This window comes from Leuciscus leuciscus (assembly GCF_965113295.1).
Source record: "Leuciscus leuciscus genome assembly, chromosome: 12".
Taxonomy (NCBI): Eukaryota; Metazoa; Chordata; class Actinopteri; order Cypriniformes; family Leuciscidae; genus Leuciscus; species Leuciscus leuciscus.
In genome coordinates, this window is record NC_138736.1 from 28,284,211 (window position 1) to 28,310,065 (window position 25,855).

Consider the following 25,855-nt stretch of genomic DNA (forward strand, 5'->3'; position numbering starts at 1 on the left):
GATGAATTCTTGGTGGGGGCAAACACTATGCAGCTACTTCAAAACATGCCCATGTCATTAGAGAGCTTGCAATGCTCAGCCACGTAAAAAAAAAAAGAAGAAGCTATTTTTTGCCTAATGAGAAGACCATAATGTATTTGGGGATTCTTTGCACAGAGATTAAAAATACAGACTTATCTTTCTTGAACATAAATTAAAATTACACAACGTTTAGGGTTAGGGTTAATTGCATGTGAATCTTTTTCACGCATGAATGCTAAAAAAAGCAAGTAGTATGAGAACCCTTTACATTGATGCAAACATTTGCCAACATTTCTTGGCTTCAAAAAAGTTCCTGGATGATTTCCGATGACGCAGCGAATCGCGCCCCACTGGAAAATTGTCAAAACCGAAATCATAGTTGCCCGAGCTGCCAACAGCATCTTGTGATTTTCAGATCCCATTTCCCTGCACTGTGATGTCCTAAAAAAAACAACTGGAGCTGCAAGTCTGTTTATTCAATCACTATCAACGCACTGCTGTTGCTACGCGATGATCCGTCTATTGATGGGACAAAAGAAATAATTAACATGATAATGGTTTCTTTAACTGCCTTTGTTTTCAAAACGGCCACATTTGATTTCCCTCTATTTCCAGTAGATGCACATGTGCACACACTGGCTCTTTCACTTTGCATTTTAGCTAGATCTTAGTTAGGGTAATGGTAACGCCATATTTCATTTTTGGCATGAATGAAAACGAGGCTGTGATAGATAGAATTACAATGGATTTCAATGGATTTTTGTTTAACAACATACCAATTGTTAAGCTGAGGAAACGTCTTTCAGAAAAAAAACTTCCCGTAGACAAAACTCCATGAAACTGTTTCAAAAGTTGTACAAATTACATGAACTAGGACCTTTGTACAGTGTAGACTAAGTCTATACCTCACAGCCTGGTTTTCATCCGTGTTGAATTCAATATGGCGTCTAACCTGAAAAAGATTTGTATGTGAATCGTTCATTTGAATCGGTTCTTCTAAATGAGCCTCTGCACAAAACTGGTCTAAAAAGATTTGTTCACAAATCAGACTGAATGAATTAACGAATCAGACTGAATCGGTAAAAGAGCACTCTGGAGTTTAAAAAAAAATATTGCGTGCGGAGCTTATATGTCCAACTTGCAATGATTCTGGTTGTTAGCACCAAAACTCGTTGAACTGAAAGTTGTCTCTTTTGATGTAATTACCCGAGAACCAATGAAAAAACGAATGAGGTGAAAGGTAGGTTTACTAAAAGAAATGTTGACAATAACAAAAACTTAAATATATCACTTTATAATAAAACACAGTTGGGATTAATTAATAAGTATTTTATTAGCCCAAAACATTTCAGCCAAGATATTTTAGTAGCTAGTATTTATTGTAAATACAAGTGACTTTTTGATTCTAAATGAGCTAAATCATGTCTGCAACTGGGACATGACATTTTAAACCTTTTTAATATAACCTGCTATAACCCCAAAAAAGTATACTAAACAGTAATATTTACCTTCATATGACTCTACTGGAACGTTTTAGAGAATGTAATACCCAATGCCAGGATGTTAGACACCCGCTGAATCATTTTGAAACCGGTTCTTTAAAACAAACTGTTCAAAAGAACCGATTCTCTGAAATGAGTTGGACTTCGCTTCAGAAGCTGCGCAGGCGCACACGGCTGGCTCTTTTGCCTTGGTTTCAACGGCTCCACATCTGGAAATGTTGCGAGGAGAGAATCCCTCTCTTCATCTGCCGTTGAGCTTGAGACGTGGTGCCTGCGTCACTCCATGGAGGGGCGGGGCTTCTCGGAGGTGTTTCCCGGCTTTATATAGATACAGAGACCTTTCCATCGCAAAGCAGTGCGTCACCAGAACCCCTGGAAACTAACATGCAAGTCCAGAATAGAAAATATAACGAGTTAGAGAAACTGAATTAAAATAAGATTAATAATTGTTTTGCGTTGTTATTGCATGCGCTTTTAAAGTGCTGTCTATCAAATCATTTGAGCTTTCAAATAACTAACAGTTTTTTCGTGACTGGAATACACCTTTATTGAGGTAGAAGTGAACATTTTTGTCACAGATATCTGGAGTCATCATTATACTGGGACATAACACGCTGATCGGACACTGTTGTGCGTTTTGGGAAAAAGTGCGTTGAACTTGGTGTGAGTTCACTCTTCACTTCGCAAGCATGAAATCGGCAGAGGAAGGTAACGTATAAGAAGATGAAATGCACGTACTTACACTGTCGTATTTCACTCGAACGTGTTTCTGTATCATTATTAGGTCGATAATATTAGCCTTATATTATCGAACCGTCATAATAATGGATACACGTTTGCTTATGAGTTTACCTGTTGTGACTGAAAAAAATCTCCGACTGCTATCGTCCACTCACCATTATCTGTTACTAAGGGAGACTGGGGAGTGTTGTAACACAGTTGGTTTCAACGTCTCTAACGCAATGTCGTATTATGCCATGGCTCTCCAACTTAGACATAACGTTCCCATATCTGTCTGCTACAAATGAAAGTAATTTAGAAATCTACAGCATGTTCCTAAACTGTGTAAATGAATGTCAAATACAAAGACTGCTGTTGTAAACAACCTCACTAAAGAGGTGAGTTGTAACAGTAGGTGGGGTAGGTAACACTGATTTTTTTTTTAATAGTTCTAATTATTATAGCATAGGATATCACTACCCAAAATTATATTTATAGCAAATAAAATACAAAAACAAGTACAGAAATAGGATAACAATTCTAAACCTATATTGTCTAATTTCTGTGCAATCTCTGTGTGTCCATTAGGACTTTGGAAAGTTGTTACAACCCTCCCCATGTATGATTTGATGATGTATTTCATCACAGTAACTCATTTCTGAATGGTTATTGGTGGTTACAGCTCAACCTGTGATCAGTTTGGTGAAATTGAAGTTATTTCTTATTCAGTCAATGGACTGAATTAGTTTAAGAGACTGCAGAAGGGAGTGGTGGGCCGGACGAAGATGAATAAGCATGAGGGACGTTATTTAGATTGTGGGTTTTTGCATCCCTCTCTTTGCAGCAAATGTGCATTTCGCAAGATAACTTAGATTATAGTTCATAATGACAGCTCTACTAAAACAAAACCAGTTAGCATATTTTTGCCTGAAAAACAATAGTAACTTAAACCAGCTTTAAGATGGTTTCCTGGTCCTAACTGGTTTAGGATGGTCTCGAAGGTTGTTTAGCTGTTCTACAAGCTGGTCTTCAAACCTGACCTGCTGAAAAGTGCCTAAAACCACTTTAAATCCAGCCAACAGACCATCATAACAAGGCTGGGAGACTAGAAAACCTGCTTAAGCTGATTTAAGGTGTTTTATTTCAGCAGGGTTACTAATGTACTTTTAGTATTCAGTAATTTAGTACTTTTATTCATTTTTTTAAGCTATCAGAATCACATGGTGTATACTTACGGCTTGCTTACAAAAATCTAATATGTAGCCTAGTTGTTAACTTGATTCAAAAACGATACATACATTAGGGATACATTAGCATGCTATCAGTATCCAGGGTGCTTTGTTGCGCTGTGGTCACATTTTCAAGTATCCGTGTTTTTAATCGTCCTCTAAAGTAGCGAGAAATCATTGCAAATTTTATTGCAAGCAGAGCCAGTAGTGACTGTGCGCCAGTTTGGGCTAACTTACATTACATATATTTCCACCAGGTTGGACTGACTGACTACAGTGGCTCACTCAACTCAACTGCATTTTTTTCCCCCTTTTTGCACTGAGTACACACAAATAAAAATACATACATTCAAAAAAATTCTGTTATCAGTAAAAATATGTCTTAATGGGATAGATGTACCAACCTTAAAAAAACTTGAATAGGCCAGATGACTTATTACTACTGATTTTTAAATTGTTTAAAATGTTTTTCGATGAGCTAAAAGAGTTCTAAAATTGCTAAAGTGGTAAATGATTCATCTTGTACTCTCCAGAAAGCACTAAGCATTCAATTTTTTTTTCTTTCTAGTCAAGACATCTTCTGTTAGTCATGTTGCACTTCAAATGTTGTGTTGTTCTCTAATCTCAATATATGCATTGCATTGAAGCAAATGTTTGCCCCTGTTTTTCGACAAAGATTGCTTATGGGTATTGGTTTTCCGTCTGGTTTTGTCCTCTGGAAGATATTTTTAACACTTTGTTATTTTTGGCCTGGTATTTGTGTATCACTCACCTTGCTTCCTCTGCAGAGGTTGTGGCTTTTAACCACTAACGTTTTTTTTACTCACAGCTATTACTAATAAAGAGTAGAGTGTCTTTTTATAATGCCACCATTTTATACGAATCAAATGGCAGTTCATAAAAAATAAAAAGCTATTTATTAGAGGTGGATGATTGTAAAAGCAGCAGTCTCCTTAAAATTTTCACATAGCAACTTTATGCACATTCTTCAAGAAATGTTCTGTACATATGCTCTTTTATCTCTGTAGCTTATTTTTTTGTTGCAGTACCTCATGAAATTCTGATTGCACCTTACAGATGCCTACGGTTACAGCCAAAACACCAGCATTTCACTTCCTCTGAGCAATCCCTGCCCATCTTCCCAGTACCACAATCTCCAGACCAGCCCTTCATTGTCAATATCCATCAGTCAGCCGTCCTCATTCTCCCCTCAAGATGACATGAGCTCGGTGGGCTACTTCCAAACATCCGGCCCCCGGTCCAATGGAGCTCCCACATTGGAGAGTCCACGCATTGAGATAACGGCTTACGGGCAGTTCCCAGAGGATGAAGTAGAGGACAACAGCGTTCCCGTGGCCAAGCGAGTCAATTCCATAGTGACATTAACATTGCCAAGTATCGACGGTTATCGTGATCCCACCTGTCTCAGCCCGGCAAGCAGCGTGTCTTCTCGTAGCTGCCATTCAGATGCATCGTCATACGAATCGGGCTTCTCGTACAACTACGACAACTCGACGCAGAACTCGCCCTGGCAGTCTCCATGCGTCTCCCCAAAAGGTTCCTCATCGCTGCAGTCCTGCACCCTCGGGGCTTCTCCGCGTCATTCACCATCCGGTTCTCCCCGTGCCAGTATCACAGACGACAACTGGATTGGCACCAGAGGCTCTCGACCAAATTCTCCTTGTGGCGGTAAACGGAAGTACAGCTTTAATGGCGTCCACTCGCAGAAGTACCATCCGTACTCGCCGAATCAATCCCCGGGGCCATCGCCACAAACTTCACCCCGTCTCAGTGTGACTGAGGACACCTGGCTCGCCAACACCAATCAGTACACCAACTCTGCCATTGTCGCCGCCATTAATGCCCTCACCACAGATGGATTAACAGATATTGGGGAGGGGATCCCTTTGAAGTCCCGCAAGACCAGTCTGGAGCACAGTGCCTCGATGAACCTGAAAGTAGAACCAGGTGGAGAGGAGACAGGATCCCTGGAGCTTTGCCAGGATGACTTCTCAGCACGCCTGCCCTTCAAAAAAGAGACCTACTGTAGTGGCTTCTTGGATGTACCCCAACACCCATACTGGTCCAAACCGAAGCCTTACATCAGGTTGGTTGCATATAAAAATGATTTCATATTCATAGACTAGTAGTTTGCTCTTTTGTCTGTGCTAACTAAAGTTATCTCTCTCTCTTCGCCTTATTATTGGACTCTCTCACTCTTATTCTCGAAGTCCATCGTTGCCTGCTCTTGATTGGCAGTTGCCTTCCAGTTCAGGGCCATATAGCCTACAGATTGATGTCCAACCCAAGTCCCATCACCGTGCTCATTATGAGACTGAAGGCAGCAGAGGGGCCGTGAAAGCACTAGCGGGAGGGCATCCAGTGGTTCAGGTATAAGTTCATAATCTCTAAAAAGCAGTAGGGTCTCTCAAATGCATAGTTCACTCTGTCATTATTTACTCACCCTCATGTTGTTCCAAACCTGCACAACTTACATTCTTCTGTGGAATGTTTCAATTGGTTTTAGGATGATGCAGGAACTGATTAGTTAGATTAAAATCAAAGTCTTCTAGGTTGATCTCTGCATGGAAAAAAACCCTGTGTTTTTTATATATGTTATATACAATAGATCTGAAAATAAAATAAAATAAAAATAGAATAATAAAAGGTTTTTAGGGTAAGATTTTTTTTACACTTTTGAAAGAAGTCTCTTATGCTCACCATGGCTGAATTTATTTAAAAATACAGTAAAAACAACAGTAATACTGTGAAATAATATTGCAATTTAAAATAACGTTTTTCTATTTTAATATATTTTAAAATAAAATGTATTGCTGTAATGGAAAAGCTGAATTTCCAGTCATTACTCCAGGCTTCAGTGCCACACGATTCTTTAGAAATCATTTTAATATGCTGATTTGATGCTCAAGAAATATTTATTATTATTATCAATGTTGTAAACAGTAGTGCTGCTTAATATGTTTGTGGAAACCAACAATTTTTTCAGGATTCTTTGATTAATAGAATGTTCAAAAGAACAGCATTTATTTAAAATGGTAAGATTTCTGTTTCTGTTTATTCAATTAATGCAATCTTACTGTCCCCAAACTTTAGAATGTGTATATGCATATATATATGCACTTTAAAACTAAAGCTGCCATTCATTGTGGAACCTGTCCGAGAATGGTCTTATTTTTAACTATTTATTTATAGTCAACATCCTGCAACATCCTCTCCATGTGCTATGGTATATATGGTGTATTTTCACTCCCTCATTGTTTTTGTTTTTGTTCATGTAAGGGAACTTCCTTTTATTTGTTTTCTCTAAAGTCATAGTGACACACTGTGATTTAAACCCTTATATTGTTCGTTATGCTGACAGTTCAGGAAGTGTGAGTTGAGGTCTTCTGATATTTCACAAGACTGCAGTGTCTTGGTGTCAGTCCGTTCTGCTCATCTGTGAGTCACACACCTCATTTGCTCTTGTAGCTGAATCATGGGTATTCACTGCTCCAGTTGGTTGCAGATGCTCCCTAATGGATAACAGAATACCTAAAGACAGGATTCGTGGTTTTATCTGAAAAACATCAGTGTGGTTGGACATGACTCTTGGGGTATGTGAACCACAGTCTCCACGACCACTTAATTTACTAAAATTGCAGTTAAAGGTGAACTCAACATTTCAGAATACATCTGTGGCTGCTGGGTACTTCAATTCAAAATAACGAGGTGCTAATGATTGTGAACACGTGGCTCAGTGCGACTCCCGTCTGAAAAAACAAGGTCCTCTCACCCTCGCGTTTTTTTCAGATCCATTGCCGTTTCCGGCCTAGTGCACAGACTGCCTTTTGTTTAGCTAAAGTTCCTCGTACTGCACTGACATCATGTGCAACAGCATCTTGTGGAGGCGTCAAGTCTTCGCTGCTTACAGTTCTGGCAGGCAAGTGAAGGGGAGTGTTCGACGGAGCCTCAAACAAGCTTGTCCCATTCTGTAAACCATCAGATTAGAGAGCACTCTCAGCTGCACATGTTCTTCTTTTATTGTACACCTCCCTTCATTCTCTGTCACCACCGTTGTCCTCTTCCGAGGATCTCAGTCAGAGTGCAAGTTCTTTTGTGACCTTAAGGGGAGTTGTTAAAGTACTTTTGTCAGATTTTTTGGGTCTGTAATCAGAGTTTTTTAATTGAAAGTTCTTCTCATAAAAATCAAATTGACATGTGGCCACAGTTTCTCTAACATTCTTGTTTTATGTAAATCTTTAATGGTGAGTGGAAGTGATATATACTTTTAAGACCAGTTTATTTTTAAGACTGGAGAGGTTCAAGCCTTAACTGGAGGGTCAGGCTTCCCAACCCCCCATTAATTTCTGCCCTGATCTCAACAAATTAATCATATTTTCAGAATTTTAAGCACCTACTTGTATGTGTTGCCTACTGTGTGAGTCACTATATCCCCATATTTAGTCTTAGAGCTCCCCTCTTCCCTCCTTCTGTCTCTCCACTTGGGGTTTGGTGGTTTCTGATGGTCAGGATTTTTGGACCCAGGCTGCTAGAGCCCCATCTCTCTTTTTCTCTCTCCCCCCTGCTCGGGTTCCTGGTGGTTTCTTTCAGATTTTTTGTATCCTGTATGCAGTTTGACCACATGTGCCGTCGGATTGACGATAGACGTGAGTGTGTAGCCTCTGAAGTAAGCCTGCCGCACCACAGCTATGTGCTTCCACGTCTGCGCTTTAGTCTCTCGGGAAGTTAACTTCTCTAAGAACAGCTCTGTCAACAAAAATCACCGCTGTAACTGGAAGAAGTGACGAAATTCCTAAATATAGGTTGCTTTGTAAGGGCAGTGCTTCCACATTTCTAATATTCAGACCGGTTTTTATCTCGTAGGCCTACTGTGATGATCTTTATTACTTTTTTGTTGAGTACTATTAGTAGATTTTCTATCTGGTTAAGTCTTTTTATGGCTTATTTTATCATAGTAATGAGTCTCATTCACTAATAATTGTGTACTCAAGTGTTTTTACTTAAGTGCACAAAAAGACATACATTTGATCTTACCCTCAATATTACCCTTAAGTATAAACTATTTTTAGATAGACCCTGACTACACATGATTGGCTCCATTCATATTGCAATGCTTATGCATACAGTACTGAGATGAGCCAAAACATTATGACCACCTGCCTAATATGCTGTTGCGTGCTGCCAAGACCCGCTGAGACATGGACTCTACAAGACCCTCTAAAGGTGTCCTGTGGTATCTGATGTTAGCAGCAGATCCTTCAAGTCTTGTAGGTTGCGAGGTGGACCCACCGTGGATTGAACTTTTTGGTCCAGCACATCCCACAGATGCCCAATTGGATTGAGATCTGGTGAATTTGGAGGACAAGGCAACACCTTGAACTATTCATCATGTTCCTCAAACCATTCCTGAACAATGTGTGCAGTGTGGCAGGGTGCATTATCCCGCTGAAAGAGGCCACTTCTACCAGAGAACACCATTGCCAAGGGTGTACCTGGTCTGCAACAATGCTCAACGTTCATGGCTGGACCCAGGGTTTCCCAGCAGAACATTGCCCAGAGCATCATACTCTCTCCACTGGCTTGTTGTTGTCCCACTGTGCCTCCTGGTGCCATCACTTCCCCAGGTAAACGGCACACAGGTTCCCCTGCCATCCAGTTCTGACTCTTGTGTGCCCATTATAGGCGCTTTCGATGGTGGACTGGGGTCATCATATGCGCTCTGATTGGTTTAGGCTACACAGCCCCATACGCAGCGATGCACTGTGTGTTGTGACATATTCGTCCCATAACCATTATTAAAATTTTGTGTGACTTGTGCCACAGTAGACCTTCTGTTGGCTCGAACCTGATGGGATGGCCTTCATTGCCCTTGTGCATCAATGAGCCTTGGGCGCCCAACACCCTGTCACTGGTTTATGGGTTGTCCCTCCTCAGACGACTGTTGGTAAAATCTTACCACTGCTGCCATTTCAGAGATAGTCTGACCCAGTCACCTTGCCATAACAGTTTGGTCCTTGTCAAAGTTGCTCAGATCTTTATTCCTGCCCATTATTACACAAACTGATTGTTTGCTTACCATTATTGGGATTTATGAAAATTTCTTTTTTATGTAATCATAAAATATATTCAATATATATTGGCTGCATATAATTCTGTTATGGTTAATGTAGTTAAATGAATATATAACACTTACAAATATTTTACAAATATTCGAAATAATATTTTTCATTTTTGCCCTTTAGGATCCTTATAATTTATACTACTTTTATATTTTATCTTCGAATTATCTTCATTTTGTGAGGTATTTTTTTGTGAAGATTTGTATAAATATAGCCACAGAAGTCTGAATATTCTTTTTTTTCTTCTTCTTTTTGTAACTTTTTTTTTTTTGTGTGTGGGTGTGGGTTTTAGTTGGTTCTAAATTTGACCTTCAATTTAGAAAAAAATGTGTCAACTTATATGTATGAATCAGGTTTTCAATGTTTTAATGTGCCAAATACAGTCATATGCACGGTTAGTGAATGAGTTCAATGAGAAGAACAGTTGGTCTTGCTCAATATCACATGAGACATAACCTTTTCCAGTAAGAATTTGCTCACTGGATGTGGCCAGTAACTCTTCAACGGAGCCGGTGTTGTAGATCTACTTTTTTTCCTCAAACTGTTTCCCGCAGATGTGCCGCGGAGGTTGAGAGCTTGAGTGGGTGAGAACTGACCCACAGCACTTGGAGGTGTGGACATACGGCTCTGAACTCCGTGCCATGGGCGGATAGAGTTTTGGCATTCCTCTAGTGGGTGATAATGTACTGAAGTGAGGGGAGGGTTCTGGGAGTGGGATCTCTCTAGCCTCTGTCTTTCTGGCCTGTGCACTCCCCTCTGCCTGAATAAACACAAATGCCAGGCTCAAACATATCTACTTAAATAAATATACAGACTGGTCCAGACTTTCACCACAGATGCTGACCACCCTCTTTGAGGATCTCCATACATCAGCAGCTTAGACCCAATGTGCTTGAGCTTTAAATATAAATCTTCAAATTTAAAATCTTACTTCATATTTATGTCCATTTTTTTTCTTCTTTTTTTAAAACTTTTTTTGTGGTTTTCCTTGTAGAACTTTTTTCAGCTTCTAAAATCAGTCTCTCTTAGTATACAATATATTTGCTAAACAATATACTCTGCAGTTCAATACATTAAAAAGTTTTAGTTCTATAAGATTTTTTTAAATGTTTTTCAAAGAAATCAAAGAAATCTCTTATCCTCAAAGAAACCTCTTATGGCTGCTATTATTTGATCAAAAATACAGTACAAACAGTAAAACTGTGTAATATTATTATGTAATATTACAATTTCAAGTGATTGTTTCTATTTTAATATATTTTAAATTAGTCTTCAGTGTCAGATGATCCTTCAGATATCATTCTAATATGCTGATTTGGTGCTGAAGAAACATTTAATATTATTATCAATGTTAAAATGTTATAATCAATGTTGTGCTGCTTAATATTTTTGTGGAAACCTTTTTTTTTCAGGATTATTCGATTAATTAGAATAAAAAATTAGAATAAATTTAGAATAAAAGTATTGATCTGAAATAGAAACCTTTTGTAACTTTATAAATGCCTTTACTGTCACTTTTGATCAATTTAACGAACTCTTGTTGAATAAAAGTATTAATTGCTTAAAAATCTTAAAAATCTGGTTTTTGGTCTAATGAGATTATAATGTGGGCAGGGCTACCTGCCACAATGCCAAAGAAATAAAAATAAACTGACAAAATGTAGCATCACATGTTAATTAGAGCATGGAAGTGATTAATGTCCTAACCAGAAAGAAGAAAAAAAGGCAAATTAAAAGTGTTTTGTTTTGTACGGTAGGTTATTTTGTCAGCTATTCAGTGTCTATTTATGCAGGGTCATGCTGGGTAGCCACGCCCACTTTGAAATCTCATTAGTCTAAAATCCCACTTTACATCAAACATAAAATATCTTCTTATTGACTCTAATTGTGTCATGTCGTACATCAGTTTGTTCACACTGAACTAGAAACTGCTTTTAGCTAGAAATGGGTTACATCACTAAATTCATATTTGTATCTTTCAGCTTCACGGCTACATGGAGAGTGAGCCTTTGACCCTACAGCTGTTCATTGGGACGGCAGACGACCGTCTTCTCCGGCCTCACGCCTTCTACCAGGTCCACCGTATAACCGGGAAGACCGTGTCCACACCAAGCCACGAGGTCATGCAGTCCAACACCAAAGTTCTTGAGATTCCTCTCCTGCCCGAGAGCAACATGAGGGCCATGTGAGTATATATCTCAGAAAGATGCTAAGAAAAAGAAAAACACACAGAAAATCCCGGTGAGGGAAATGTTTGTACCACATAATTCTGTATATCCACATGCATCCTGTGCATATTTCCTGCAATAAACAACACTGAAAAAACCCTCAGTTTTACCGCCAATTCCCCTGTTGTGAAGGCAGTTGCTTAGCAGAAGTGTGTTTTTGTGCGCGCACGCTTTCGACAGAGTCCCAGCGCTGTGGGTTTCCCTTGTATGAGCTCCAGGGCTCGTGTTACAGGAGGCCTCTGGTCGCGTGGTGCCTGTAATGGCGCGCTGGGGTCTGTTCTGCAAGCCAGGCGGTAGCGGTCTTACTAGCTCAGCATTTTCTCTTCACTCTATAATGGATGTAACACTTAACTTATACAAAAAAAAAAACCACACACCCCTCTGGATCCTGTTTCAGAGCTTTCTGAGTAGCGCTCCCTCTTTGCCACGTTTCTGTAGTAAAGCCAAAAAATGGTTATGCCCCATGTTTCAGTGCAGTTTAAACAATTTTAAAAAGAAAATTATATTTTGTGCCTTGTATATAGAGTTCGGTTTGGACGCATAGTGCTGGAAACTCAACACGGGCTTCACACTTTTTAAAGCAGTTTTTTTTTAAAAAGAATGATGAATGTTATTCAACAAAAAATCAGGATGACAACTAGAACACAGTGTGCTCGTCCTCACCACGTAAACATGGGAATGGTAATATCTGATGTTCTAGTATATGTGTTGACAGATCACTCATACTCTGTGATTGTTTCTCCAGTTTTTCAGACTTTTTGTTTTTGTCAAAAAGTAAGCTTTAACTATTACACACAGATGAATCTTAAATAAAGGGCTCTACATGTTTCTTCAATGAGATTCAAAACTTGAAAAGGCTTTAAAGCAAGTATTTACACACTTTGGCTTTCTGGTCTAGTTGGAGGATTTGTACGTTTAATGGAGAAAGTAAACTTTTCATGTATTTTTAACAACATCTCTTCCATGTCAGGAGCAGAAATTGGAAGGGATGAGAGAGAGAGAGAGAGAGAGAGAGAGAGAGAGAGAGAGAGAGAGAGAGAGAGAGAGAGAGAGAGAGAGAGAGAGAGAGAGAAAGGGCATGTATTTATGCAGTGCAGAATAAGAGCCAGGCATAATTTTGGCAGAAGTGGTAATAAAAAAAATTCAGGCAATAAATTAAACGTTTACTCTGTTCCGAAAAAATGTTTATTAAACAACTGTCTAACGATATTAACCACACATTTTTGTACTTCTGAAAGGATTTGTTGAGTCTATTCCTCAAACATTAACGTTCTTACTGTGCCATAGAATCGACTGCGCTGGAATTCTCAAGCTGCGTAACTCAGACATCGAGCTCCGGAAGGGCGAGACAGACATCGGACGGAAGAACACGCGTGTGAGGATGGTGTTCCGTGTCCACATCAACCAACCTAATGGCAGGATGGTGTCCTTACAGGTGGCATCTAACCCCATTGAGTGCTGTGAGTCATGCCACTAAATCTCACCAAATCTTATTTTTGTGCATTTTTCTTTTTTTCTTTTCAAACCCATGATCTTGCTAGCACTATCCTCTACTGACAAGAATGCTGTAATTAGATGGATTGAATCAATAAATCAAAGACAGATTTTGCTCATTATATAAATTAGACCTCAGGTCGATCAATTGCTATGAGGTAAATAAGAAATATCACTAGAAAATGCAACAGCTCATAAAATGTGATTGATTTCTGGATTATTCCCAAGTTAATGGCAGAATATGTATGAAAGACATATAAATCATATGGATGAGGCCTGTCAGATGTACAATTCTGAATGATCACAGTGTTCACAAAAATATTAAGCAGCACAATGGTTTTCAACACTGATAATAAGACATGTTTCTTGACCAAATCAACATATTCAATTAAGGAAACAGAGCATCCTATTTCTGATGATTGGAGTAATTGCTGCTAAAAATTCAGCTTTGCCATCACAAGAATAAATTACATTCTCACAATATTAAAGTTTTTACTGTGTTTTTGATCAAATTAATGCAACCTTGTTGAGCACGAGTTATAGTTTATAGTTTTATAGTTATACTGAGGTTTAGCTCTTTACCCTACTGTTGTAGAAAGTACAGCTGTATATATGTAGAGTTTTGAATGGTTTTGCACATTTACATCTCTTTCCTCACTTTCTTTCTGTCTCTTTGTCCTTCTTGCAGCCCAGCGCTCGGCACAGGAGCTGCCCCTCGTGGATAAACAGAGCATGGAAAGCTGTGCCGCCTCAGGGGGGGAACAGATGCTTCTCAGCGGGCACAACTTCCAACCCGACTCCAAGGTGGTGTTTGTGGAGAGAGCACAAGGTAGGGAACACACTTGGAGGGGTGTGTGTGTGTGTGTGTGTGTGTGTGTGTGTGTGTGTGTGTGTGTGTGTGTGTGTGTGTGTGAGTGAGCAATTGGAATTGTTTTGAAGTGGCCTCACTGTTGGGAGGTTTCTGAAGATAAAGCTGTTGGGACAGACTGAATCCCAATTCACATACTTCCCATATGTACAAGGAAATACGTAAGGTGCTGACGATGGTAAATAACATAGTTTTGAGCATGATGTAAACCTGTAAATGAGCATTGGTTTATAATTAGGCCCACAAGGAATCTCTGCATCATTTGCAAAGTATCTCTCCCACCCCTTGCATGTTATTGAAAAATGTTTGCTTATTGATTATGCTTTTAGTTACCAATGCATGTCTAGTACACTTAATTCCATTTAACACATCACATTTTATCATATATAAATTAATTTAGCAGATTTCCCCCCGAAAAACAAAAACAGATTCTGTATGGGCCTGGTCTATTACTATTAAGATATTATGTTTCGATCCATTACAAACCAATCCTCTTGCATAGTGCAAGGGGATCTGGACAATATTAGGCCAAAAAGCATGTGTGGGTGTCATATGGCCACATTTGGCATGCTGTTTTCAACGCACCATGATTCGGGATGGATACTAATCTTGCATACTGTATAGGACGGACAGTAAGCAAACTGTGTGGAATGAGGGACTGCTTAACTACATTTGAAGTTAGTTAAGTATCTATCTATCTATCTATCTATCTATCTATCTATCTATCTAATATATAAATACATATAAATGAGTGACTATTAGAATACAGAGAGGTTCAAAATCACTACAACTATAACACATTTCAGCAGCTTCATTTCATTTTCAGTTCCCCTTTTCACAGGTAAAACAATGAGGCCATTTCCTTCAGCTTTGTGTTATGGATCGCCAAATATCCAGAGTGTTTTCCAAAACCTGTTTGCCATTGTTTGGATGAACACTTAATCCCCTCCCAAAATTATCCCATTGGTTTAGCCAATATTGAGATGCGCTGCGCAAACAAACACATTTCAATTATTTTGATGAATTAAATCAGTTCCAGTCCATAGTCCAGTGGAAGTAAAATGAGCCAATATGAATATCTGCCTCCCTGGGCTTGATGCGGTAGTTTATCTCTCTGTTATAGTCATGGGGGTCAGTGTTTACTCATAAGAGCTTTTATCCTGTGACGGGCCCCTAGAAGCTGTCCAGTATATGTGGAAAAGTCCTGCTTTGTCCTTAAACTACTGTCAGTAGTAGTAGTTAGTTGTCGTTCAGTGTGTATGTATGTGGTTGCTTTCTCCAGATAGAAAAACCCTCCTACCACTCTCTCTATCCCTCCTTCTTCCCCGTCAAAATATCGCTCCCTATGCCAGAGTGCCACATGTGGAGCACATTAATGCGCTGTATTTTTAACCCAACAGATTTACATTTCCAGAACTTTCCATTGCCTGTGCTGCCCAGGAATGGAGCCCAAATAGAGAGAGTGTGCAGTCTGTCCCTTGTGTCTGGGCGTTTGTTTTGATTTTTTTGTCTGTCTTTATTCAGATCTCTCTCTCTCTCTCTCTCTCTCTTTCCATATGGAAAATAGAAGCAGTAGCCCTTGACTGTTGATACCTGAGATTTACAAACAGTCATTTCCTTGATGAGTGTGTCAAAAATAAAATACAAAATTAAAAAAAGGGAAAAAAAAGAGAGGAGGTGCAGACAAGGGCAAGGCCAAGTAATGTAAACACTCTGGATATTTGGCGATCCGTAACACAAAGCTGAAGGAAATGGCCTCATTGTTTTACCTGTGAAGAGGGGAACTGAAATGAAATGAAGCTGCTGAAATGTGTTGTAGTTGTAGAATGATATTGAACCTCTCTGTATTCTAATAGCCACTCATTTATATGTATTTATTCTTATATAATTTTATATAATAGATAGATGGATGGATGGATGGATGGATGGATAATGGTTGTTGTGGTAATTTACTAATGAATGAACATTTGTTTAAGTTACAGCATCAATAACATGCTGTCAAACCCAGAGACATTTTTGGTTTGTGCACATATTTGCGTAGGTGTTTGTGTAAAAGAGAGAGTGCGATAGGAGGGCATGTGTGTGCTTGCCGACAGAAGGGTGTGTGCTCTTGTTTTTGAGAAGGGTTTCCCCGTGTCTGGCATCTGCTGAGGATTCTTGGGCACTCCTCACATGGAAACACCCCTGAGCCAGCCCACCATTGGCATCAAGAGCCAACAATCAATCTCTCTCTCTCTCTCTCTCTCTCTCTCTCTCTCTCTGTCTCTCTCTCTCTCTCTGTCCAGTTTTCTAAAGACAAATCTTTTCCACTATCATTTTTCATGAGCTAAATCACATGCTCCTGACTCATTGCCTTATAATGTATTCCCCTGTATTTGCATTTACCATCATCTATAAAACTTTGGCTTCTTTAAAACTGGGGAACATTCCGTTTTTTAAGAAGGGAAAGAGACGTTTCAGCCTCTGTTTAAATTTTTTAATTGGATTTCTTCATTGGTTAAAATATATTAGATTAAAATTAGTTGTTGTATCATCATTTTCAAACCTGTACCTCTTTCTTACTTGAGACACAAAAGGACATTTCTGGAGAAAATATCCATATAATGCAATTGTATGAGATCCAAAATGAAATATAAACCATTGGAATGATCCAACTTGTGTAATATATTTAAAGTCTTTTGAAGCCATACAATAGCAATTGTGTGAGGAACGGAACAAAATATAGAATAGTGGCCAAGATATACTAAAACGATTTGCATGTTCCATGGAAGAAAGAAAGTCATACTGGTTTGGAACAACATTAGGGTGAATAAATGATGACAGAATTTTAATTTTAGGGTGGACAGTTCCTTTAAAGCATATTAGACTAATATTTTTGTTGATCAACATCATAACTGTCAATGAAAAGGTGTTGAAATTAATCTGCGGTCTGTAACGCTGTGCAGTCTGTCTCTGTGGGTTCAATCTCGAAGGAAAGGGTTGTTTTTGTTATGAGTAAAGAGGGGGCTCCTACAATGACTCACACACAGGGAATCCCTCTGTCTCTCTCTCTCCCTCTTTCTGACCATTGCTTCCTCTCAGCTGCAACGTGACTTCATGGACTCTTTTCCCATCTGTGCTTGGAGCGTATTTAAAATGGAAAGTCATAGACAGTATAATTAATATGCAAAAGGAGAGGAAAAATAGTGAGACTGAGAGAAAGAAAGAAGTTTAGGGATTTCTTTTTTTTTTTAAACTGACTGGTAATACACTATTGAAGAAGTATAAGAGTAGAGTAAAGTAAAGAAGATATTTAGGATTTATTTAATTTTATTAAGACAGATTTTAAGGAAAGCTATGGGGTTTCCAGGATGTTCTGCTAGATTGCTTGCATGGAGTTATGGGTGATTGCAAGGGCATTGCTGCAACTGTAGACAGACAGATAGACAGGTAGATGGATGATGAATGGGTAGATGGATGGATGGATGGATAGGTAGGTAGGCAAATTGGATGGATGGGTTGGTAGGTAGGCAAATTAGATTAGATATGTTTCTAAGGTGTTGCTAGGTAGCTGCTAAAGTGTTCTAAGTGTTAAGTGTTCTTGCCACTTGCTAAATGGTTACTAAGGTGTTCTAGCTGGCTGCCAGGGCATGATAAATAAATCAAACCAGTAAAATAAAAGGCCACAGAATGGAATAGAATAGAATAGTATTTCACGACTAATGAAGTCTTAAATGCAGTAGCTGCTCAGCTCCTTATCTCTCGTCATTAATACTTCAGTGCATAAGTGTACTGCAAGACTCTTTGTAAAAATGTGTCTGCTGAAATGATCTGGGCACCATTCACATCAGAGTCATCCGTGATTAATATGTGTATGTTACTAATTTGAGTTCACTGTCTAGTCTAGACATAATCAGACACCTCAGAGAAGTCTTCATTTTGGCACACGCTGATGACTAAAGATAAGACATCTCCTTTTCTTTCTCTGTAGACGTAGACAGAGAGGAAGAGGGAGAGAGAAGAATTGCTCAACTTTAAAGTTCTTCAAGTTGGCATGCTCAGATACATATCAGGTTAATAGTGTTGGAGAGCTCACGTTGTCAGTGGTGGAGCGGCTTGTTGACTTTGTATGCAAATTCGTAACAACAGAACTTAACAATGTTTTTGTTATCTTTATTTGACACTGGCCAGGCATGTGATCTATGGTGGTTCCTTTGCAAATCAAAATTTTTCCATTGACTGGAAAAGGGCTATGTGTTTGTGTATGTGTGCTTGGCCCTGATGTGTTACAGTTAATATGTGTGTGTGGGTGTGTTACGGAACAGTGGGGATTCCTAACAGAAGGGAAAATAGAGGGCAAAAAAAGAGAGAAAGAAAGAGGCAGACACAAAGAAACTCCCTCATGAGAGAGGAGCGTTTTCACATCTGGACTCACTGGACTTCACTGCCTGCTCAGCTGCAAAACCACTTAAAATTCTTTTTCCCCTCTTTCTTTGTGCATTGGTGTGTGAGTGCATATGATAATGTCTTCAGAGGTTGCATGGCCAATGCTTTGACCTGGAGCTTATTATTCTTACCAATTAGATTAAGTTATCCAGGTATAGACCTGTGTCTGTGAATGAGTCAGTCTTCATTAGAACAGTTATTTGAAGTAGATCAGTCTGCACTCATGGGTGGTTCCAGACAGCTCAGGTGAATATTGTTCTCAGCTTTTGTCCATAGAAACCTTCTATACCAAATACTTGGTGCTTAAACAAACAGGCAGATGGTAGTTTATTCACATTTTAAATGCATCACCCAATTTTGTGTTTCACAAGTGAACTAATTTGACTTGACTTGACTTAATTTGAATTATTGGTCAAGCCTCAAGAGTTGGTTCCCAGTAATTCCAGATTTTCACTAAAACGGTCACAAATGCTACTAAATAATAAAAATTTGCGACAGTCTTTTAAAATCCACTTTGAATCTTTGTTTGTGTCCATCTGTTTTATCAGATATCTTGTGTGGTGTACTGTAATCTGGTGACTGACACCATTGGTCGTGTCTCTTGTGAATTAGCCTTAACTCACTCATGAGTTAGTGGTTTGATTCATGTCAGTGAATCGTTCACAGCTCACCACTACTGAGTTACAACTGACTCCCTCACTGAACCGTGAGTCACTTTTACAGCAAGAATCAGTGATTTTGAATGAAACTGTTGAAGCAACGATTCAGTGACTCATTCATTAAGCCAGCCATTGGCCTAACAATGTAATTTGTAGAAAATATACTCTGATAATTAACTCAACTAACTGTTGTTTTTAACTAATCTTTTCACTCAAAGGGGCTTTTCAACCTGCACTTAACTCCGGGTTATCGTTGTTCTAAACCCCACTTTTAACCCTGGGCACAGGAACATTTCACGCTTGTAATTTAGAAGCGGGGTTAGCACCGCTTTTTACCTGCGGTTATGAAACCCTGCTCCAGGGCAGGGGTTAGCACCATTCTTGCGGTGTTAACCACGCATTGTAGTGCCAAACTCATACAGTGTTAAAACGATGTGATGTTAGAATGTTACAAATAGATGCTTAGCCACGGACAACCAATAGTGTGCCTCATATTCACGTTCTTTGGACAGTCACGGAAACACTGCGCGTTGTATAAACAGTAGCTTCAGCGGTGGAAAAATGTCAAACGGTGTTTGAAAACGTGACCATTGGAATGAAGATACCGTTTCATTCTTACCTTTTATATTCGGAAAAGTCCATTCAGTGTAAACTTGATAGTACAGTCGGCCTTTGTGTAAACATATTTGGTGCAGCGTTCGTCCAATCAGTGACACTGTCACCACAAATAGGCAAATAAGGAGGGTTTAACCCTGAGTATAGGAATATACTGTGAGAAACAACAGCTTATGAATACCCAGGATTAATTGTTAACATTGGTTAAATTATGAGCATGGTGAAACGTGAATCAAGGTAACCCTGGAATTTGTTTCCCTGGGTTTACAATGAGCTAGGGTTAAATATTTCAAGTGTGAAAAGCCCTAAAGTATTTTTCATATGGCCTACATAACTAGTTTTCAAACTATTTGGTACTAATGGGTGTATAATCAAGTTCATGTAACTAATACCATCATAGGGCTCGATACACACTTTGGTGGAGCCCGCATAGTCATAATATCTTTATCAAAGCACACAGAATTTTTTTTTTTTATTCTGTCATTTGATGTAACAAGTTTTGTTTTACCATCATCCACCTGCACCTGGCAAAAATGGGGATTTGGGGATTTGAAAAAAAGGAGTTTTTCAAATCCCCAAACTTCCATATTTGCAACTGTAATAGTGCTGTTTGCCTCCACAAACATTACTAATAATGTTGTTAGTTGCAAGTCGTTTCTATGGGTCTTCTGTGTGAGATGAGTTTGTTCTGGAGAAGCTTCGTGAATGAAAATCTCATGTGGGTGTCCGCCTTTCACACTTCAGAACAATAACCTCCGTGTGAAGGAGCCTTGAGGTTTGGCTCGTCCTCAACAACCCTCGGCAACAATGGCGCACTCTCACAAACAAACCAATCGTGGTCGCAAGCCTCAGGGAATCCCTGCATTGTCTCCTCATTAAGGAGCAACAAAAAAAATTATATTATACATTTATAAAGAGACCATCCACAACAATGGCCTGGCAGAATTTGATGGCTTTTATTGTTTTTCATTTAAACGCAATGAAAATGAATATTTTTCAAGCACATTGTAGCGTTTTAACGTGGCATAGAAGAGCAGCGCTACTCGGCTGAAGACTCCACAGCTGCTGTTCATTAGCACGTTCTGGAAAACTGGCTTGCTTGAGCATCTGCAATTAGGGTCATCCCAGCCTAAGCTCCCCTTTCTCTCTCGTGCCATACGCTGATCCCTTTTGCCCAGAGGAGGAGGGGGGAGTCGCTCTCCGCTGCAGGAGGACAAGGGAGTCTATTCACAACGCTGTGGCGAGCAGGTCTGCATTGCCGCATCTGTGTGTGTTTACAGTACAACAGTCTGAGGGAGGCTTTTGGACGCGCACTACCACCACCCATCTCCCTGACTGCCTACTACCCCGACCGCCTGAGGCACTAAGATTTCTTTTTTGTGGCCCTCCCTAATCAACAACACAACAGTGCTTTTGATTCTGAACTGGGCTTAGGGGGAGTTTGACAAGGGCAAACTGATCCAGAAACTTGGCTCCGGAAGTTAGCTTTTGAGTAGTATTCGGCTCTTTTAGAGGTATTTGCTAAGACCTAATACTTAAAGGGATAGTTCACCTAAAAATCATGATTTGCTCGCCCTTATGTCGTTCCAAACCTATATGACTTTCTTTCTTCTGTGGAACAGAAAAGAAGGTAGTTCATACTGTGAAAGTCCAGTGGTGTCCAGTGTTGTTTTGGACTCTTCTAAAGTTAATCATAGGCCCTGCATAATTCTTCATAATATTTATTTTTAAAAAGTCATATAGGTTTGGAACGACATTAGGGTGAGTAAATGATGACACAAGTTTCATGTTTGTGTGAACTTTCCCTTTAAGTATTAAACTTCGATGTGTAGATCATTGTGAATCCTGTGGGTTTCTAAGCAATCAGACTTTTTTCACCTGGTGGACAAAAAATTTTCTATCTAGGGACCAGAATATCATAGAGACTTGGGATGGGCTTTTTTGACTTGGATCAGTAATCAACCACTCTAGCAACCCTGCTGAAAACCACATTAGCGATTGCATAGCAACACCCCTGGCACGCCTCTGTTAAATCCTAGCACATACAAAGCTTTATACATACAAATACCACATGTAAAATCTTGTTAAAGTTTGGTATTTGAAATATGTCATGTTGACCTTGGCTCTTAAGTAAAGTAGTTCAGGATTTTTATCAGTAATGGTCTTGTATGCTTCTCTCTGAGCAAGTAGTCTGATATGACGTGGTCAAGGCAAGGCTCACGATGCACACTTTTGTCGAGTCCGCACTGAAGCAAGCTCCGCAGCAGCCTTCTTCCTAACAGTCAAAGTGGTTTAGGGTGTTTAGGGTGCCATTTGGGACAGGGCCAATAAAGAGAGATTTACTAATTGAAATAAATTGAAATTAATGAATCAGTTGATTAAAGTATTTTTTTAGTTAATCAGATATTTCACATCTTGCCGAACAATGTGCAAATATAATGCATGCTGAATAATTCTGCAAAAAATATTACATCATAAAAATAAATGTTTTTTCATATATAAAATGTATAATTATAAATAATGCTACATATTATTTTAGTATTGTTATTCATAATAAAAGTATTAACATTGTAATATCATTATCAGTTTTTGTACAGTTTTTTTAAACAATACTGTTGCTTTTTAGACAATTTCTTGCATACAGTATCTAGCACAACTTATATAAACTTTAATTTGCACATAAATGTTTTTGCAAAATGGTTGTTTCTTGCAGACCACCAAAAGAACTGAGGTTGAGAGGAAAGTCTAGAGTAGAGATCTGAAAATAAAAGGACAGTATGACATTATGCTGGTGTACCGCAGATCTCCATAATTCGGGGCCCCATCCAAGTTGTGATGTCATATACAAGGGTTTGTATTAGGGGTGAAATAGTATCACTGATGGAGACAGACAGTAATTTTGGTCAATTTGGCTCTCTCGAGTAATTTTCTGTTTATTTTTTTGGAAACACAATTTTAGTTCATCTTTCCTATTTTGTCATTTCTTACAAGTAGTGTATATGTCTTAGAAAAATGGAATCATAAAGTCTGTGCGAACTGTATATGTGCCACTTTGATGTGGAGTAACATCGCTGTAGATAGATGAATTGAACCATAATATAGTTGGTAACTTCATGAAACTGATCTGAAAAAGAGCAGGAGCAAAAGAGAAAGAGAAGGAGACAGTGGCAATGGAGGTTCCCTCTAGCATCGCATTACCTTCCAGCAGTAATGACAGACCGTTCCACCACATCACAGACCACAGCGCGACTAGCCAGGGGTGCCCTCACTGTCTGCCCACGAAAACTAAGCTTTCTTTTAAAATGCAATCAAAATAGTCTCAGCATTCCATCTTTAAAGTCTGAATAATATGTCTGGAATAGTTTGAGAACCTCCAATGGAAAATTTCCCCCCATGCCAGATTCATTGCAATCAGACGTTACTATAGTATTGTTAGCGCTCCTCTAAATCTGATGCTGGATTACCCATTCCTTGCATATGCTGTTGAGTAACGTTATGAGAACTTGACGAGTCATTTGTCTTAAAGCTCGACAAGCAATTTGTCTGACTTGAAGCCTGAGACCTCTTATAAATATTTCACTGAGGTGAGAACAATACATTTGATCTTTCTCAGCGGTGTAAATAAAGCACTCAATGTCTAGGAATACAGTCTTCAGGGTCTCCTGGAGCATATTTGTCATAGAAAATTATCATGGAAAACCAATACAGTCTTTTCCACCGCATTCTGTTTAAACCCATGAGCATCATCAATGTGAAATGTATGATAGCAATATGCAATTATGTAAAAATATGACTGCAGACAAGCCAATGGAAAGTTTAAAAAGATGCGTTGTCTATTGTTCTAGATAATATTAGACGAATTTCCTTTCTTCTGCTTTCTTTCTTTACTTTGAATCTTTCTTAGACACAATGATGCTTTGTTTTCGTGTGTGCGTCTGTGGTTTGCCCTAGCGGGTCGCTGCTGTGACCAAACTACCCTGCGGTTTTCTCCTGTTTTTACGGTCTAAGTAAAAACGTCTTTTCAGTGATGTCTTAACTAAAAATAGCAAATGAGACCTTAATATGTCTTTTGTTCCCAAACGTTTGTGTGGGAAAGCCTGTTTGCATCAAAAAACCGGAGGCTGAAAATAGTTAAATAAAACTTTTTTTTAATGAGGAGAGATTGGAGATTGAGAGAAAGGACAGATGAGAGTCTGTGACGCGTAAGCGCGCCTCACGCTCTTTAGCCAAACAGCCGTTGCTCATTATCTGAAGCAGAGTTTACCAGGCCTTTTATTGGACCCTTCAGACACTATTTGTCATGAGTTGCGAGATTCCACAAGGGGCTGATGTAAGCGACTGGTCCCTCCATAGCAAAAGCACGTCACACGCACACACTTCTTGGCTATGGTAAGATCATTAGGATTGCATCAGCCCCCCATCTGCCCGAGCGGGTCAGAGGCAGACAGGACATGATGTAATCTCAAGGCTGACTGCAGTATAGCGATTGCTCTCGAAAGACTTTTGGGATTTCTGCTTCTTTTATGTTGTACTGATGTTGTCTACGGCTGCGGGTCTCAACTGGTCTTGCCTCAGGACCCAGATGTCCAGTGGTGACTCAACACAATACCAAAATCATATTTTCTTTCATAAGCAAACAAATTATTATTTAATTATATATATATATATATATATATATATATATTTGGTAACACCTATGATAACACTTTACTTAAAGCTTTACTTATATATATATATATATATATATATATATATATATATATATATATATATATATATATATCATAAATTATAAAAGTATTCATAATGTATGTTATAATGCATTATATCTTTTTAAAGATAATTGTAACCAAAGTTAAAAGGCTATATCTGAAATTGGTGGGTTGTTGTGTGTTTTAATGCATTATACTTTCTAGAGGTGTGTTCCGTGAATAGATAAGTCATATAATGTAATGCATTATAACTGTGGTTACAATTATTCATGAGAACATACAATGCATTATACGATGCATTACAAACTAGCATAATTAATGAATTACAAATACTTTTATAATGCATTATGTATAAAAACTTTAAGTAAAGTGTTACCAAATATGTTTTGAGAGACTGAATAGGAAAACTATGGGAAAATATTCTGTTAGTATTAGCCATATTACATATTGACATTTTAAGTGAAACTGCTTTGCACCAAAAATTCCCCAAAACAACAAATACATTTAATATAAGCTCTTTTTCATCCCTCTAAAATCTATTTATTTATACTAACTATGCATGGTTATATGGTTCATTTATTATTTATTATAAAATACATCCATATGTCTGTGGAAAAAGTTCAATTCAATCATCTACTGTAACTGGTGATAAATTATTTTTGTTGCTTTGATCAGACTTCCATCACAGTGTGATAATATGTTGATTTTAATATCAAAATGTATCTTCTATTCTGAATTGAAGCTCACTCTGTGGTGTATTCCTTCACATATGTGAGGTGAATATTAATAATATGCTATAAATTTCAGCTCTTTTTTATTTATTTTTTACAGATGGCCATCACATTTGGGAAATGGAGGCCAAAGTCAACAGAGAATCCTTTAAATCTGTAAGTCTTGCATTTTACTCAACTTTTTTTACACTTAAAAAAAGGCAGCAAGATGAAATCTTGAGAATGTTATGAATAATATTATATAACTGTATAAATTATTATATAACAAAAAAATTTAAAACTAAGAAATGTTTGTTGTATTGTTGTGTTTGAGGTAAACAGGTTGTTTTTTGGTGTGTAAAGCGGATATAATGTATGTGTGGATCCCTACTCTCTTCTCTCGGGAGGAAACACACACAACACTCGCACACGCAAACCTGCTCCTTGTTTTCTCTATGGAAGATTCTTTCTGCGAGAGCTCAGGGACCACAGTTTAGACTCTGGGATTAGACTGTGTTTGTGTGTGAACACT

At 38.6% G+C, this 25,855-nt stretch overlaps 1 protein-coding gene across 2 annotated transcripts in view; it reads left to right on the forward strand.

The window, feature by feature from the left end:
- Nucleotides 1-1,805: 1,805 nt before the first annotated feature.
- nfatc1 (nuclear factor of activated T cells 1) overlaps nt 1,806-25,855 on the forward strand; it is a 40,486-nt gene continuing 16,436 nt past the window's right edge. Inside the window, exons 1-7 of one of the 2 annotated variants that reach the window (XM_082185089.1) lie at nt 1,806-2,231; nt 4,550-5,579; nt 5,704-5,863; nt 11,595-11,797; nt 13,128-13,300; nt 14,023-14,163; nt 25,445-25,500. In XM_082185089.1, the coding sequence (XP_082041215.1) occupies nt 2,213-2,231; nt 4,550-5,579; nt 5,704-5,863; nt 11,595-11,797; nt 13,128-13,300; nt 14,023-14,163; nt 25,445-25,500 (1,782 nt within the window). In that variant the 5' untranslated portion in view covers nt 1,806-2,212. The remainder of the gene's footprint in view (nt 2,232-4,549; nt 5,580-5,703; nt 5,864-11,594; nt 11,798-13,127; nt 13,301-14,022; nt 14,164-25,444; nt 25,501-25,855) is intronic. The other variant, XM_082185090.1, reaches the window with a different exon arrangement.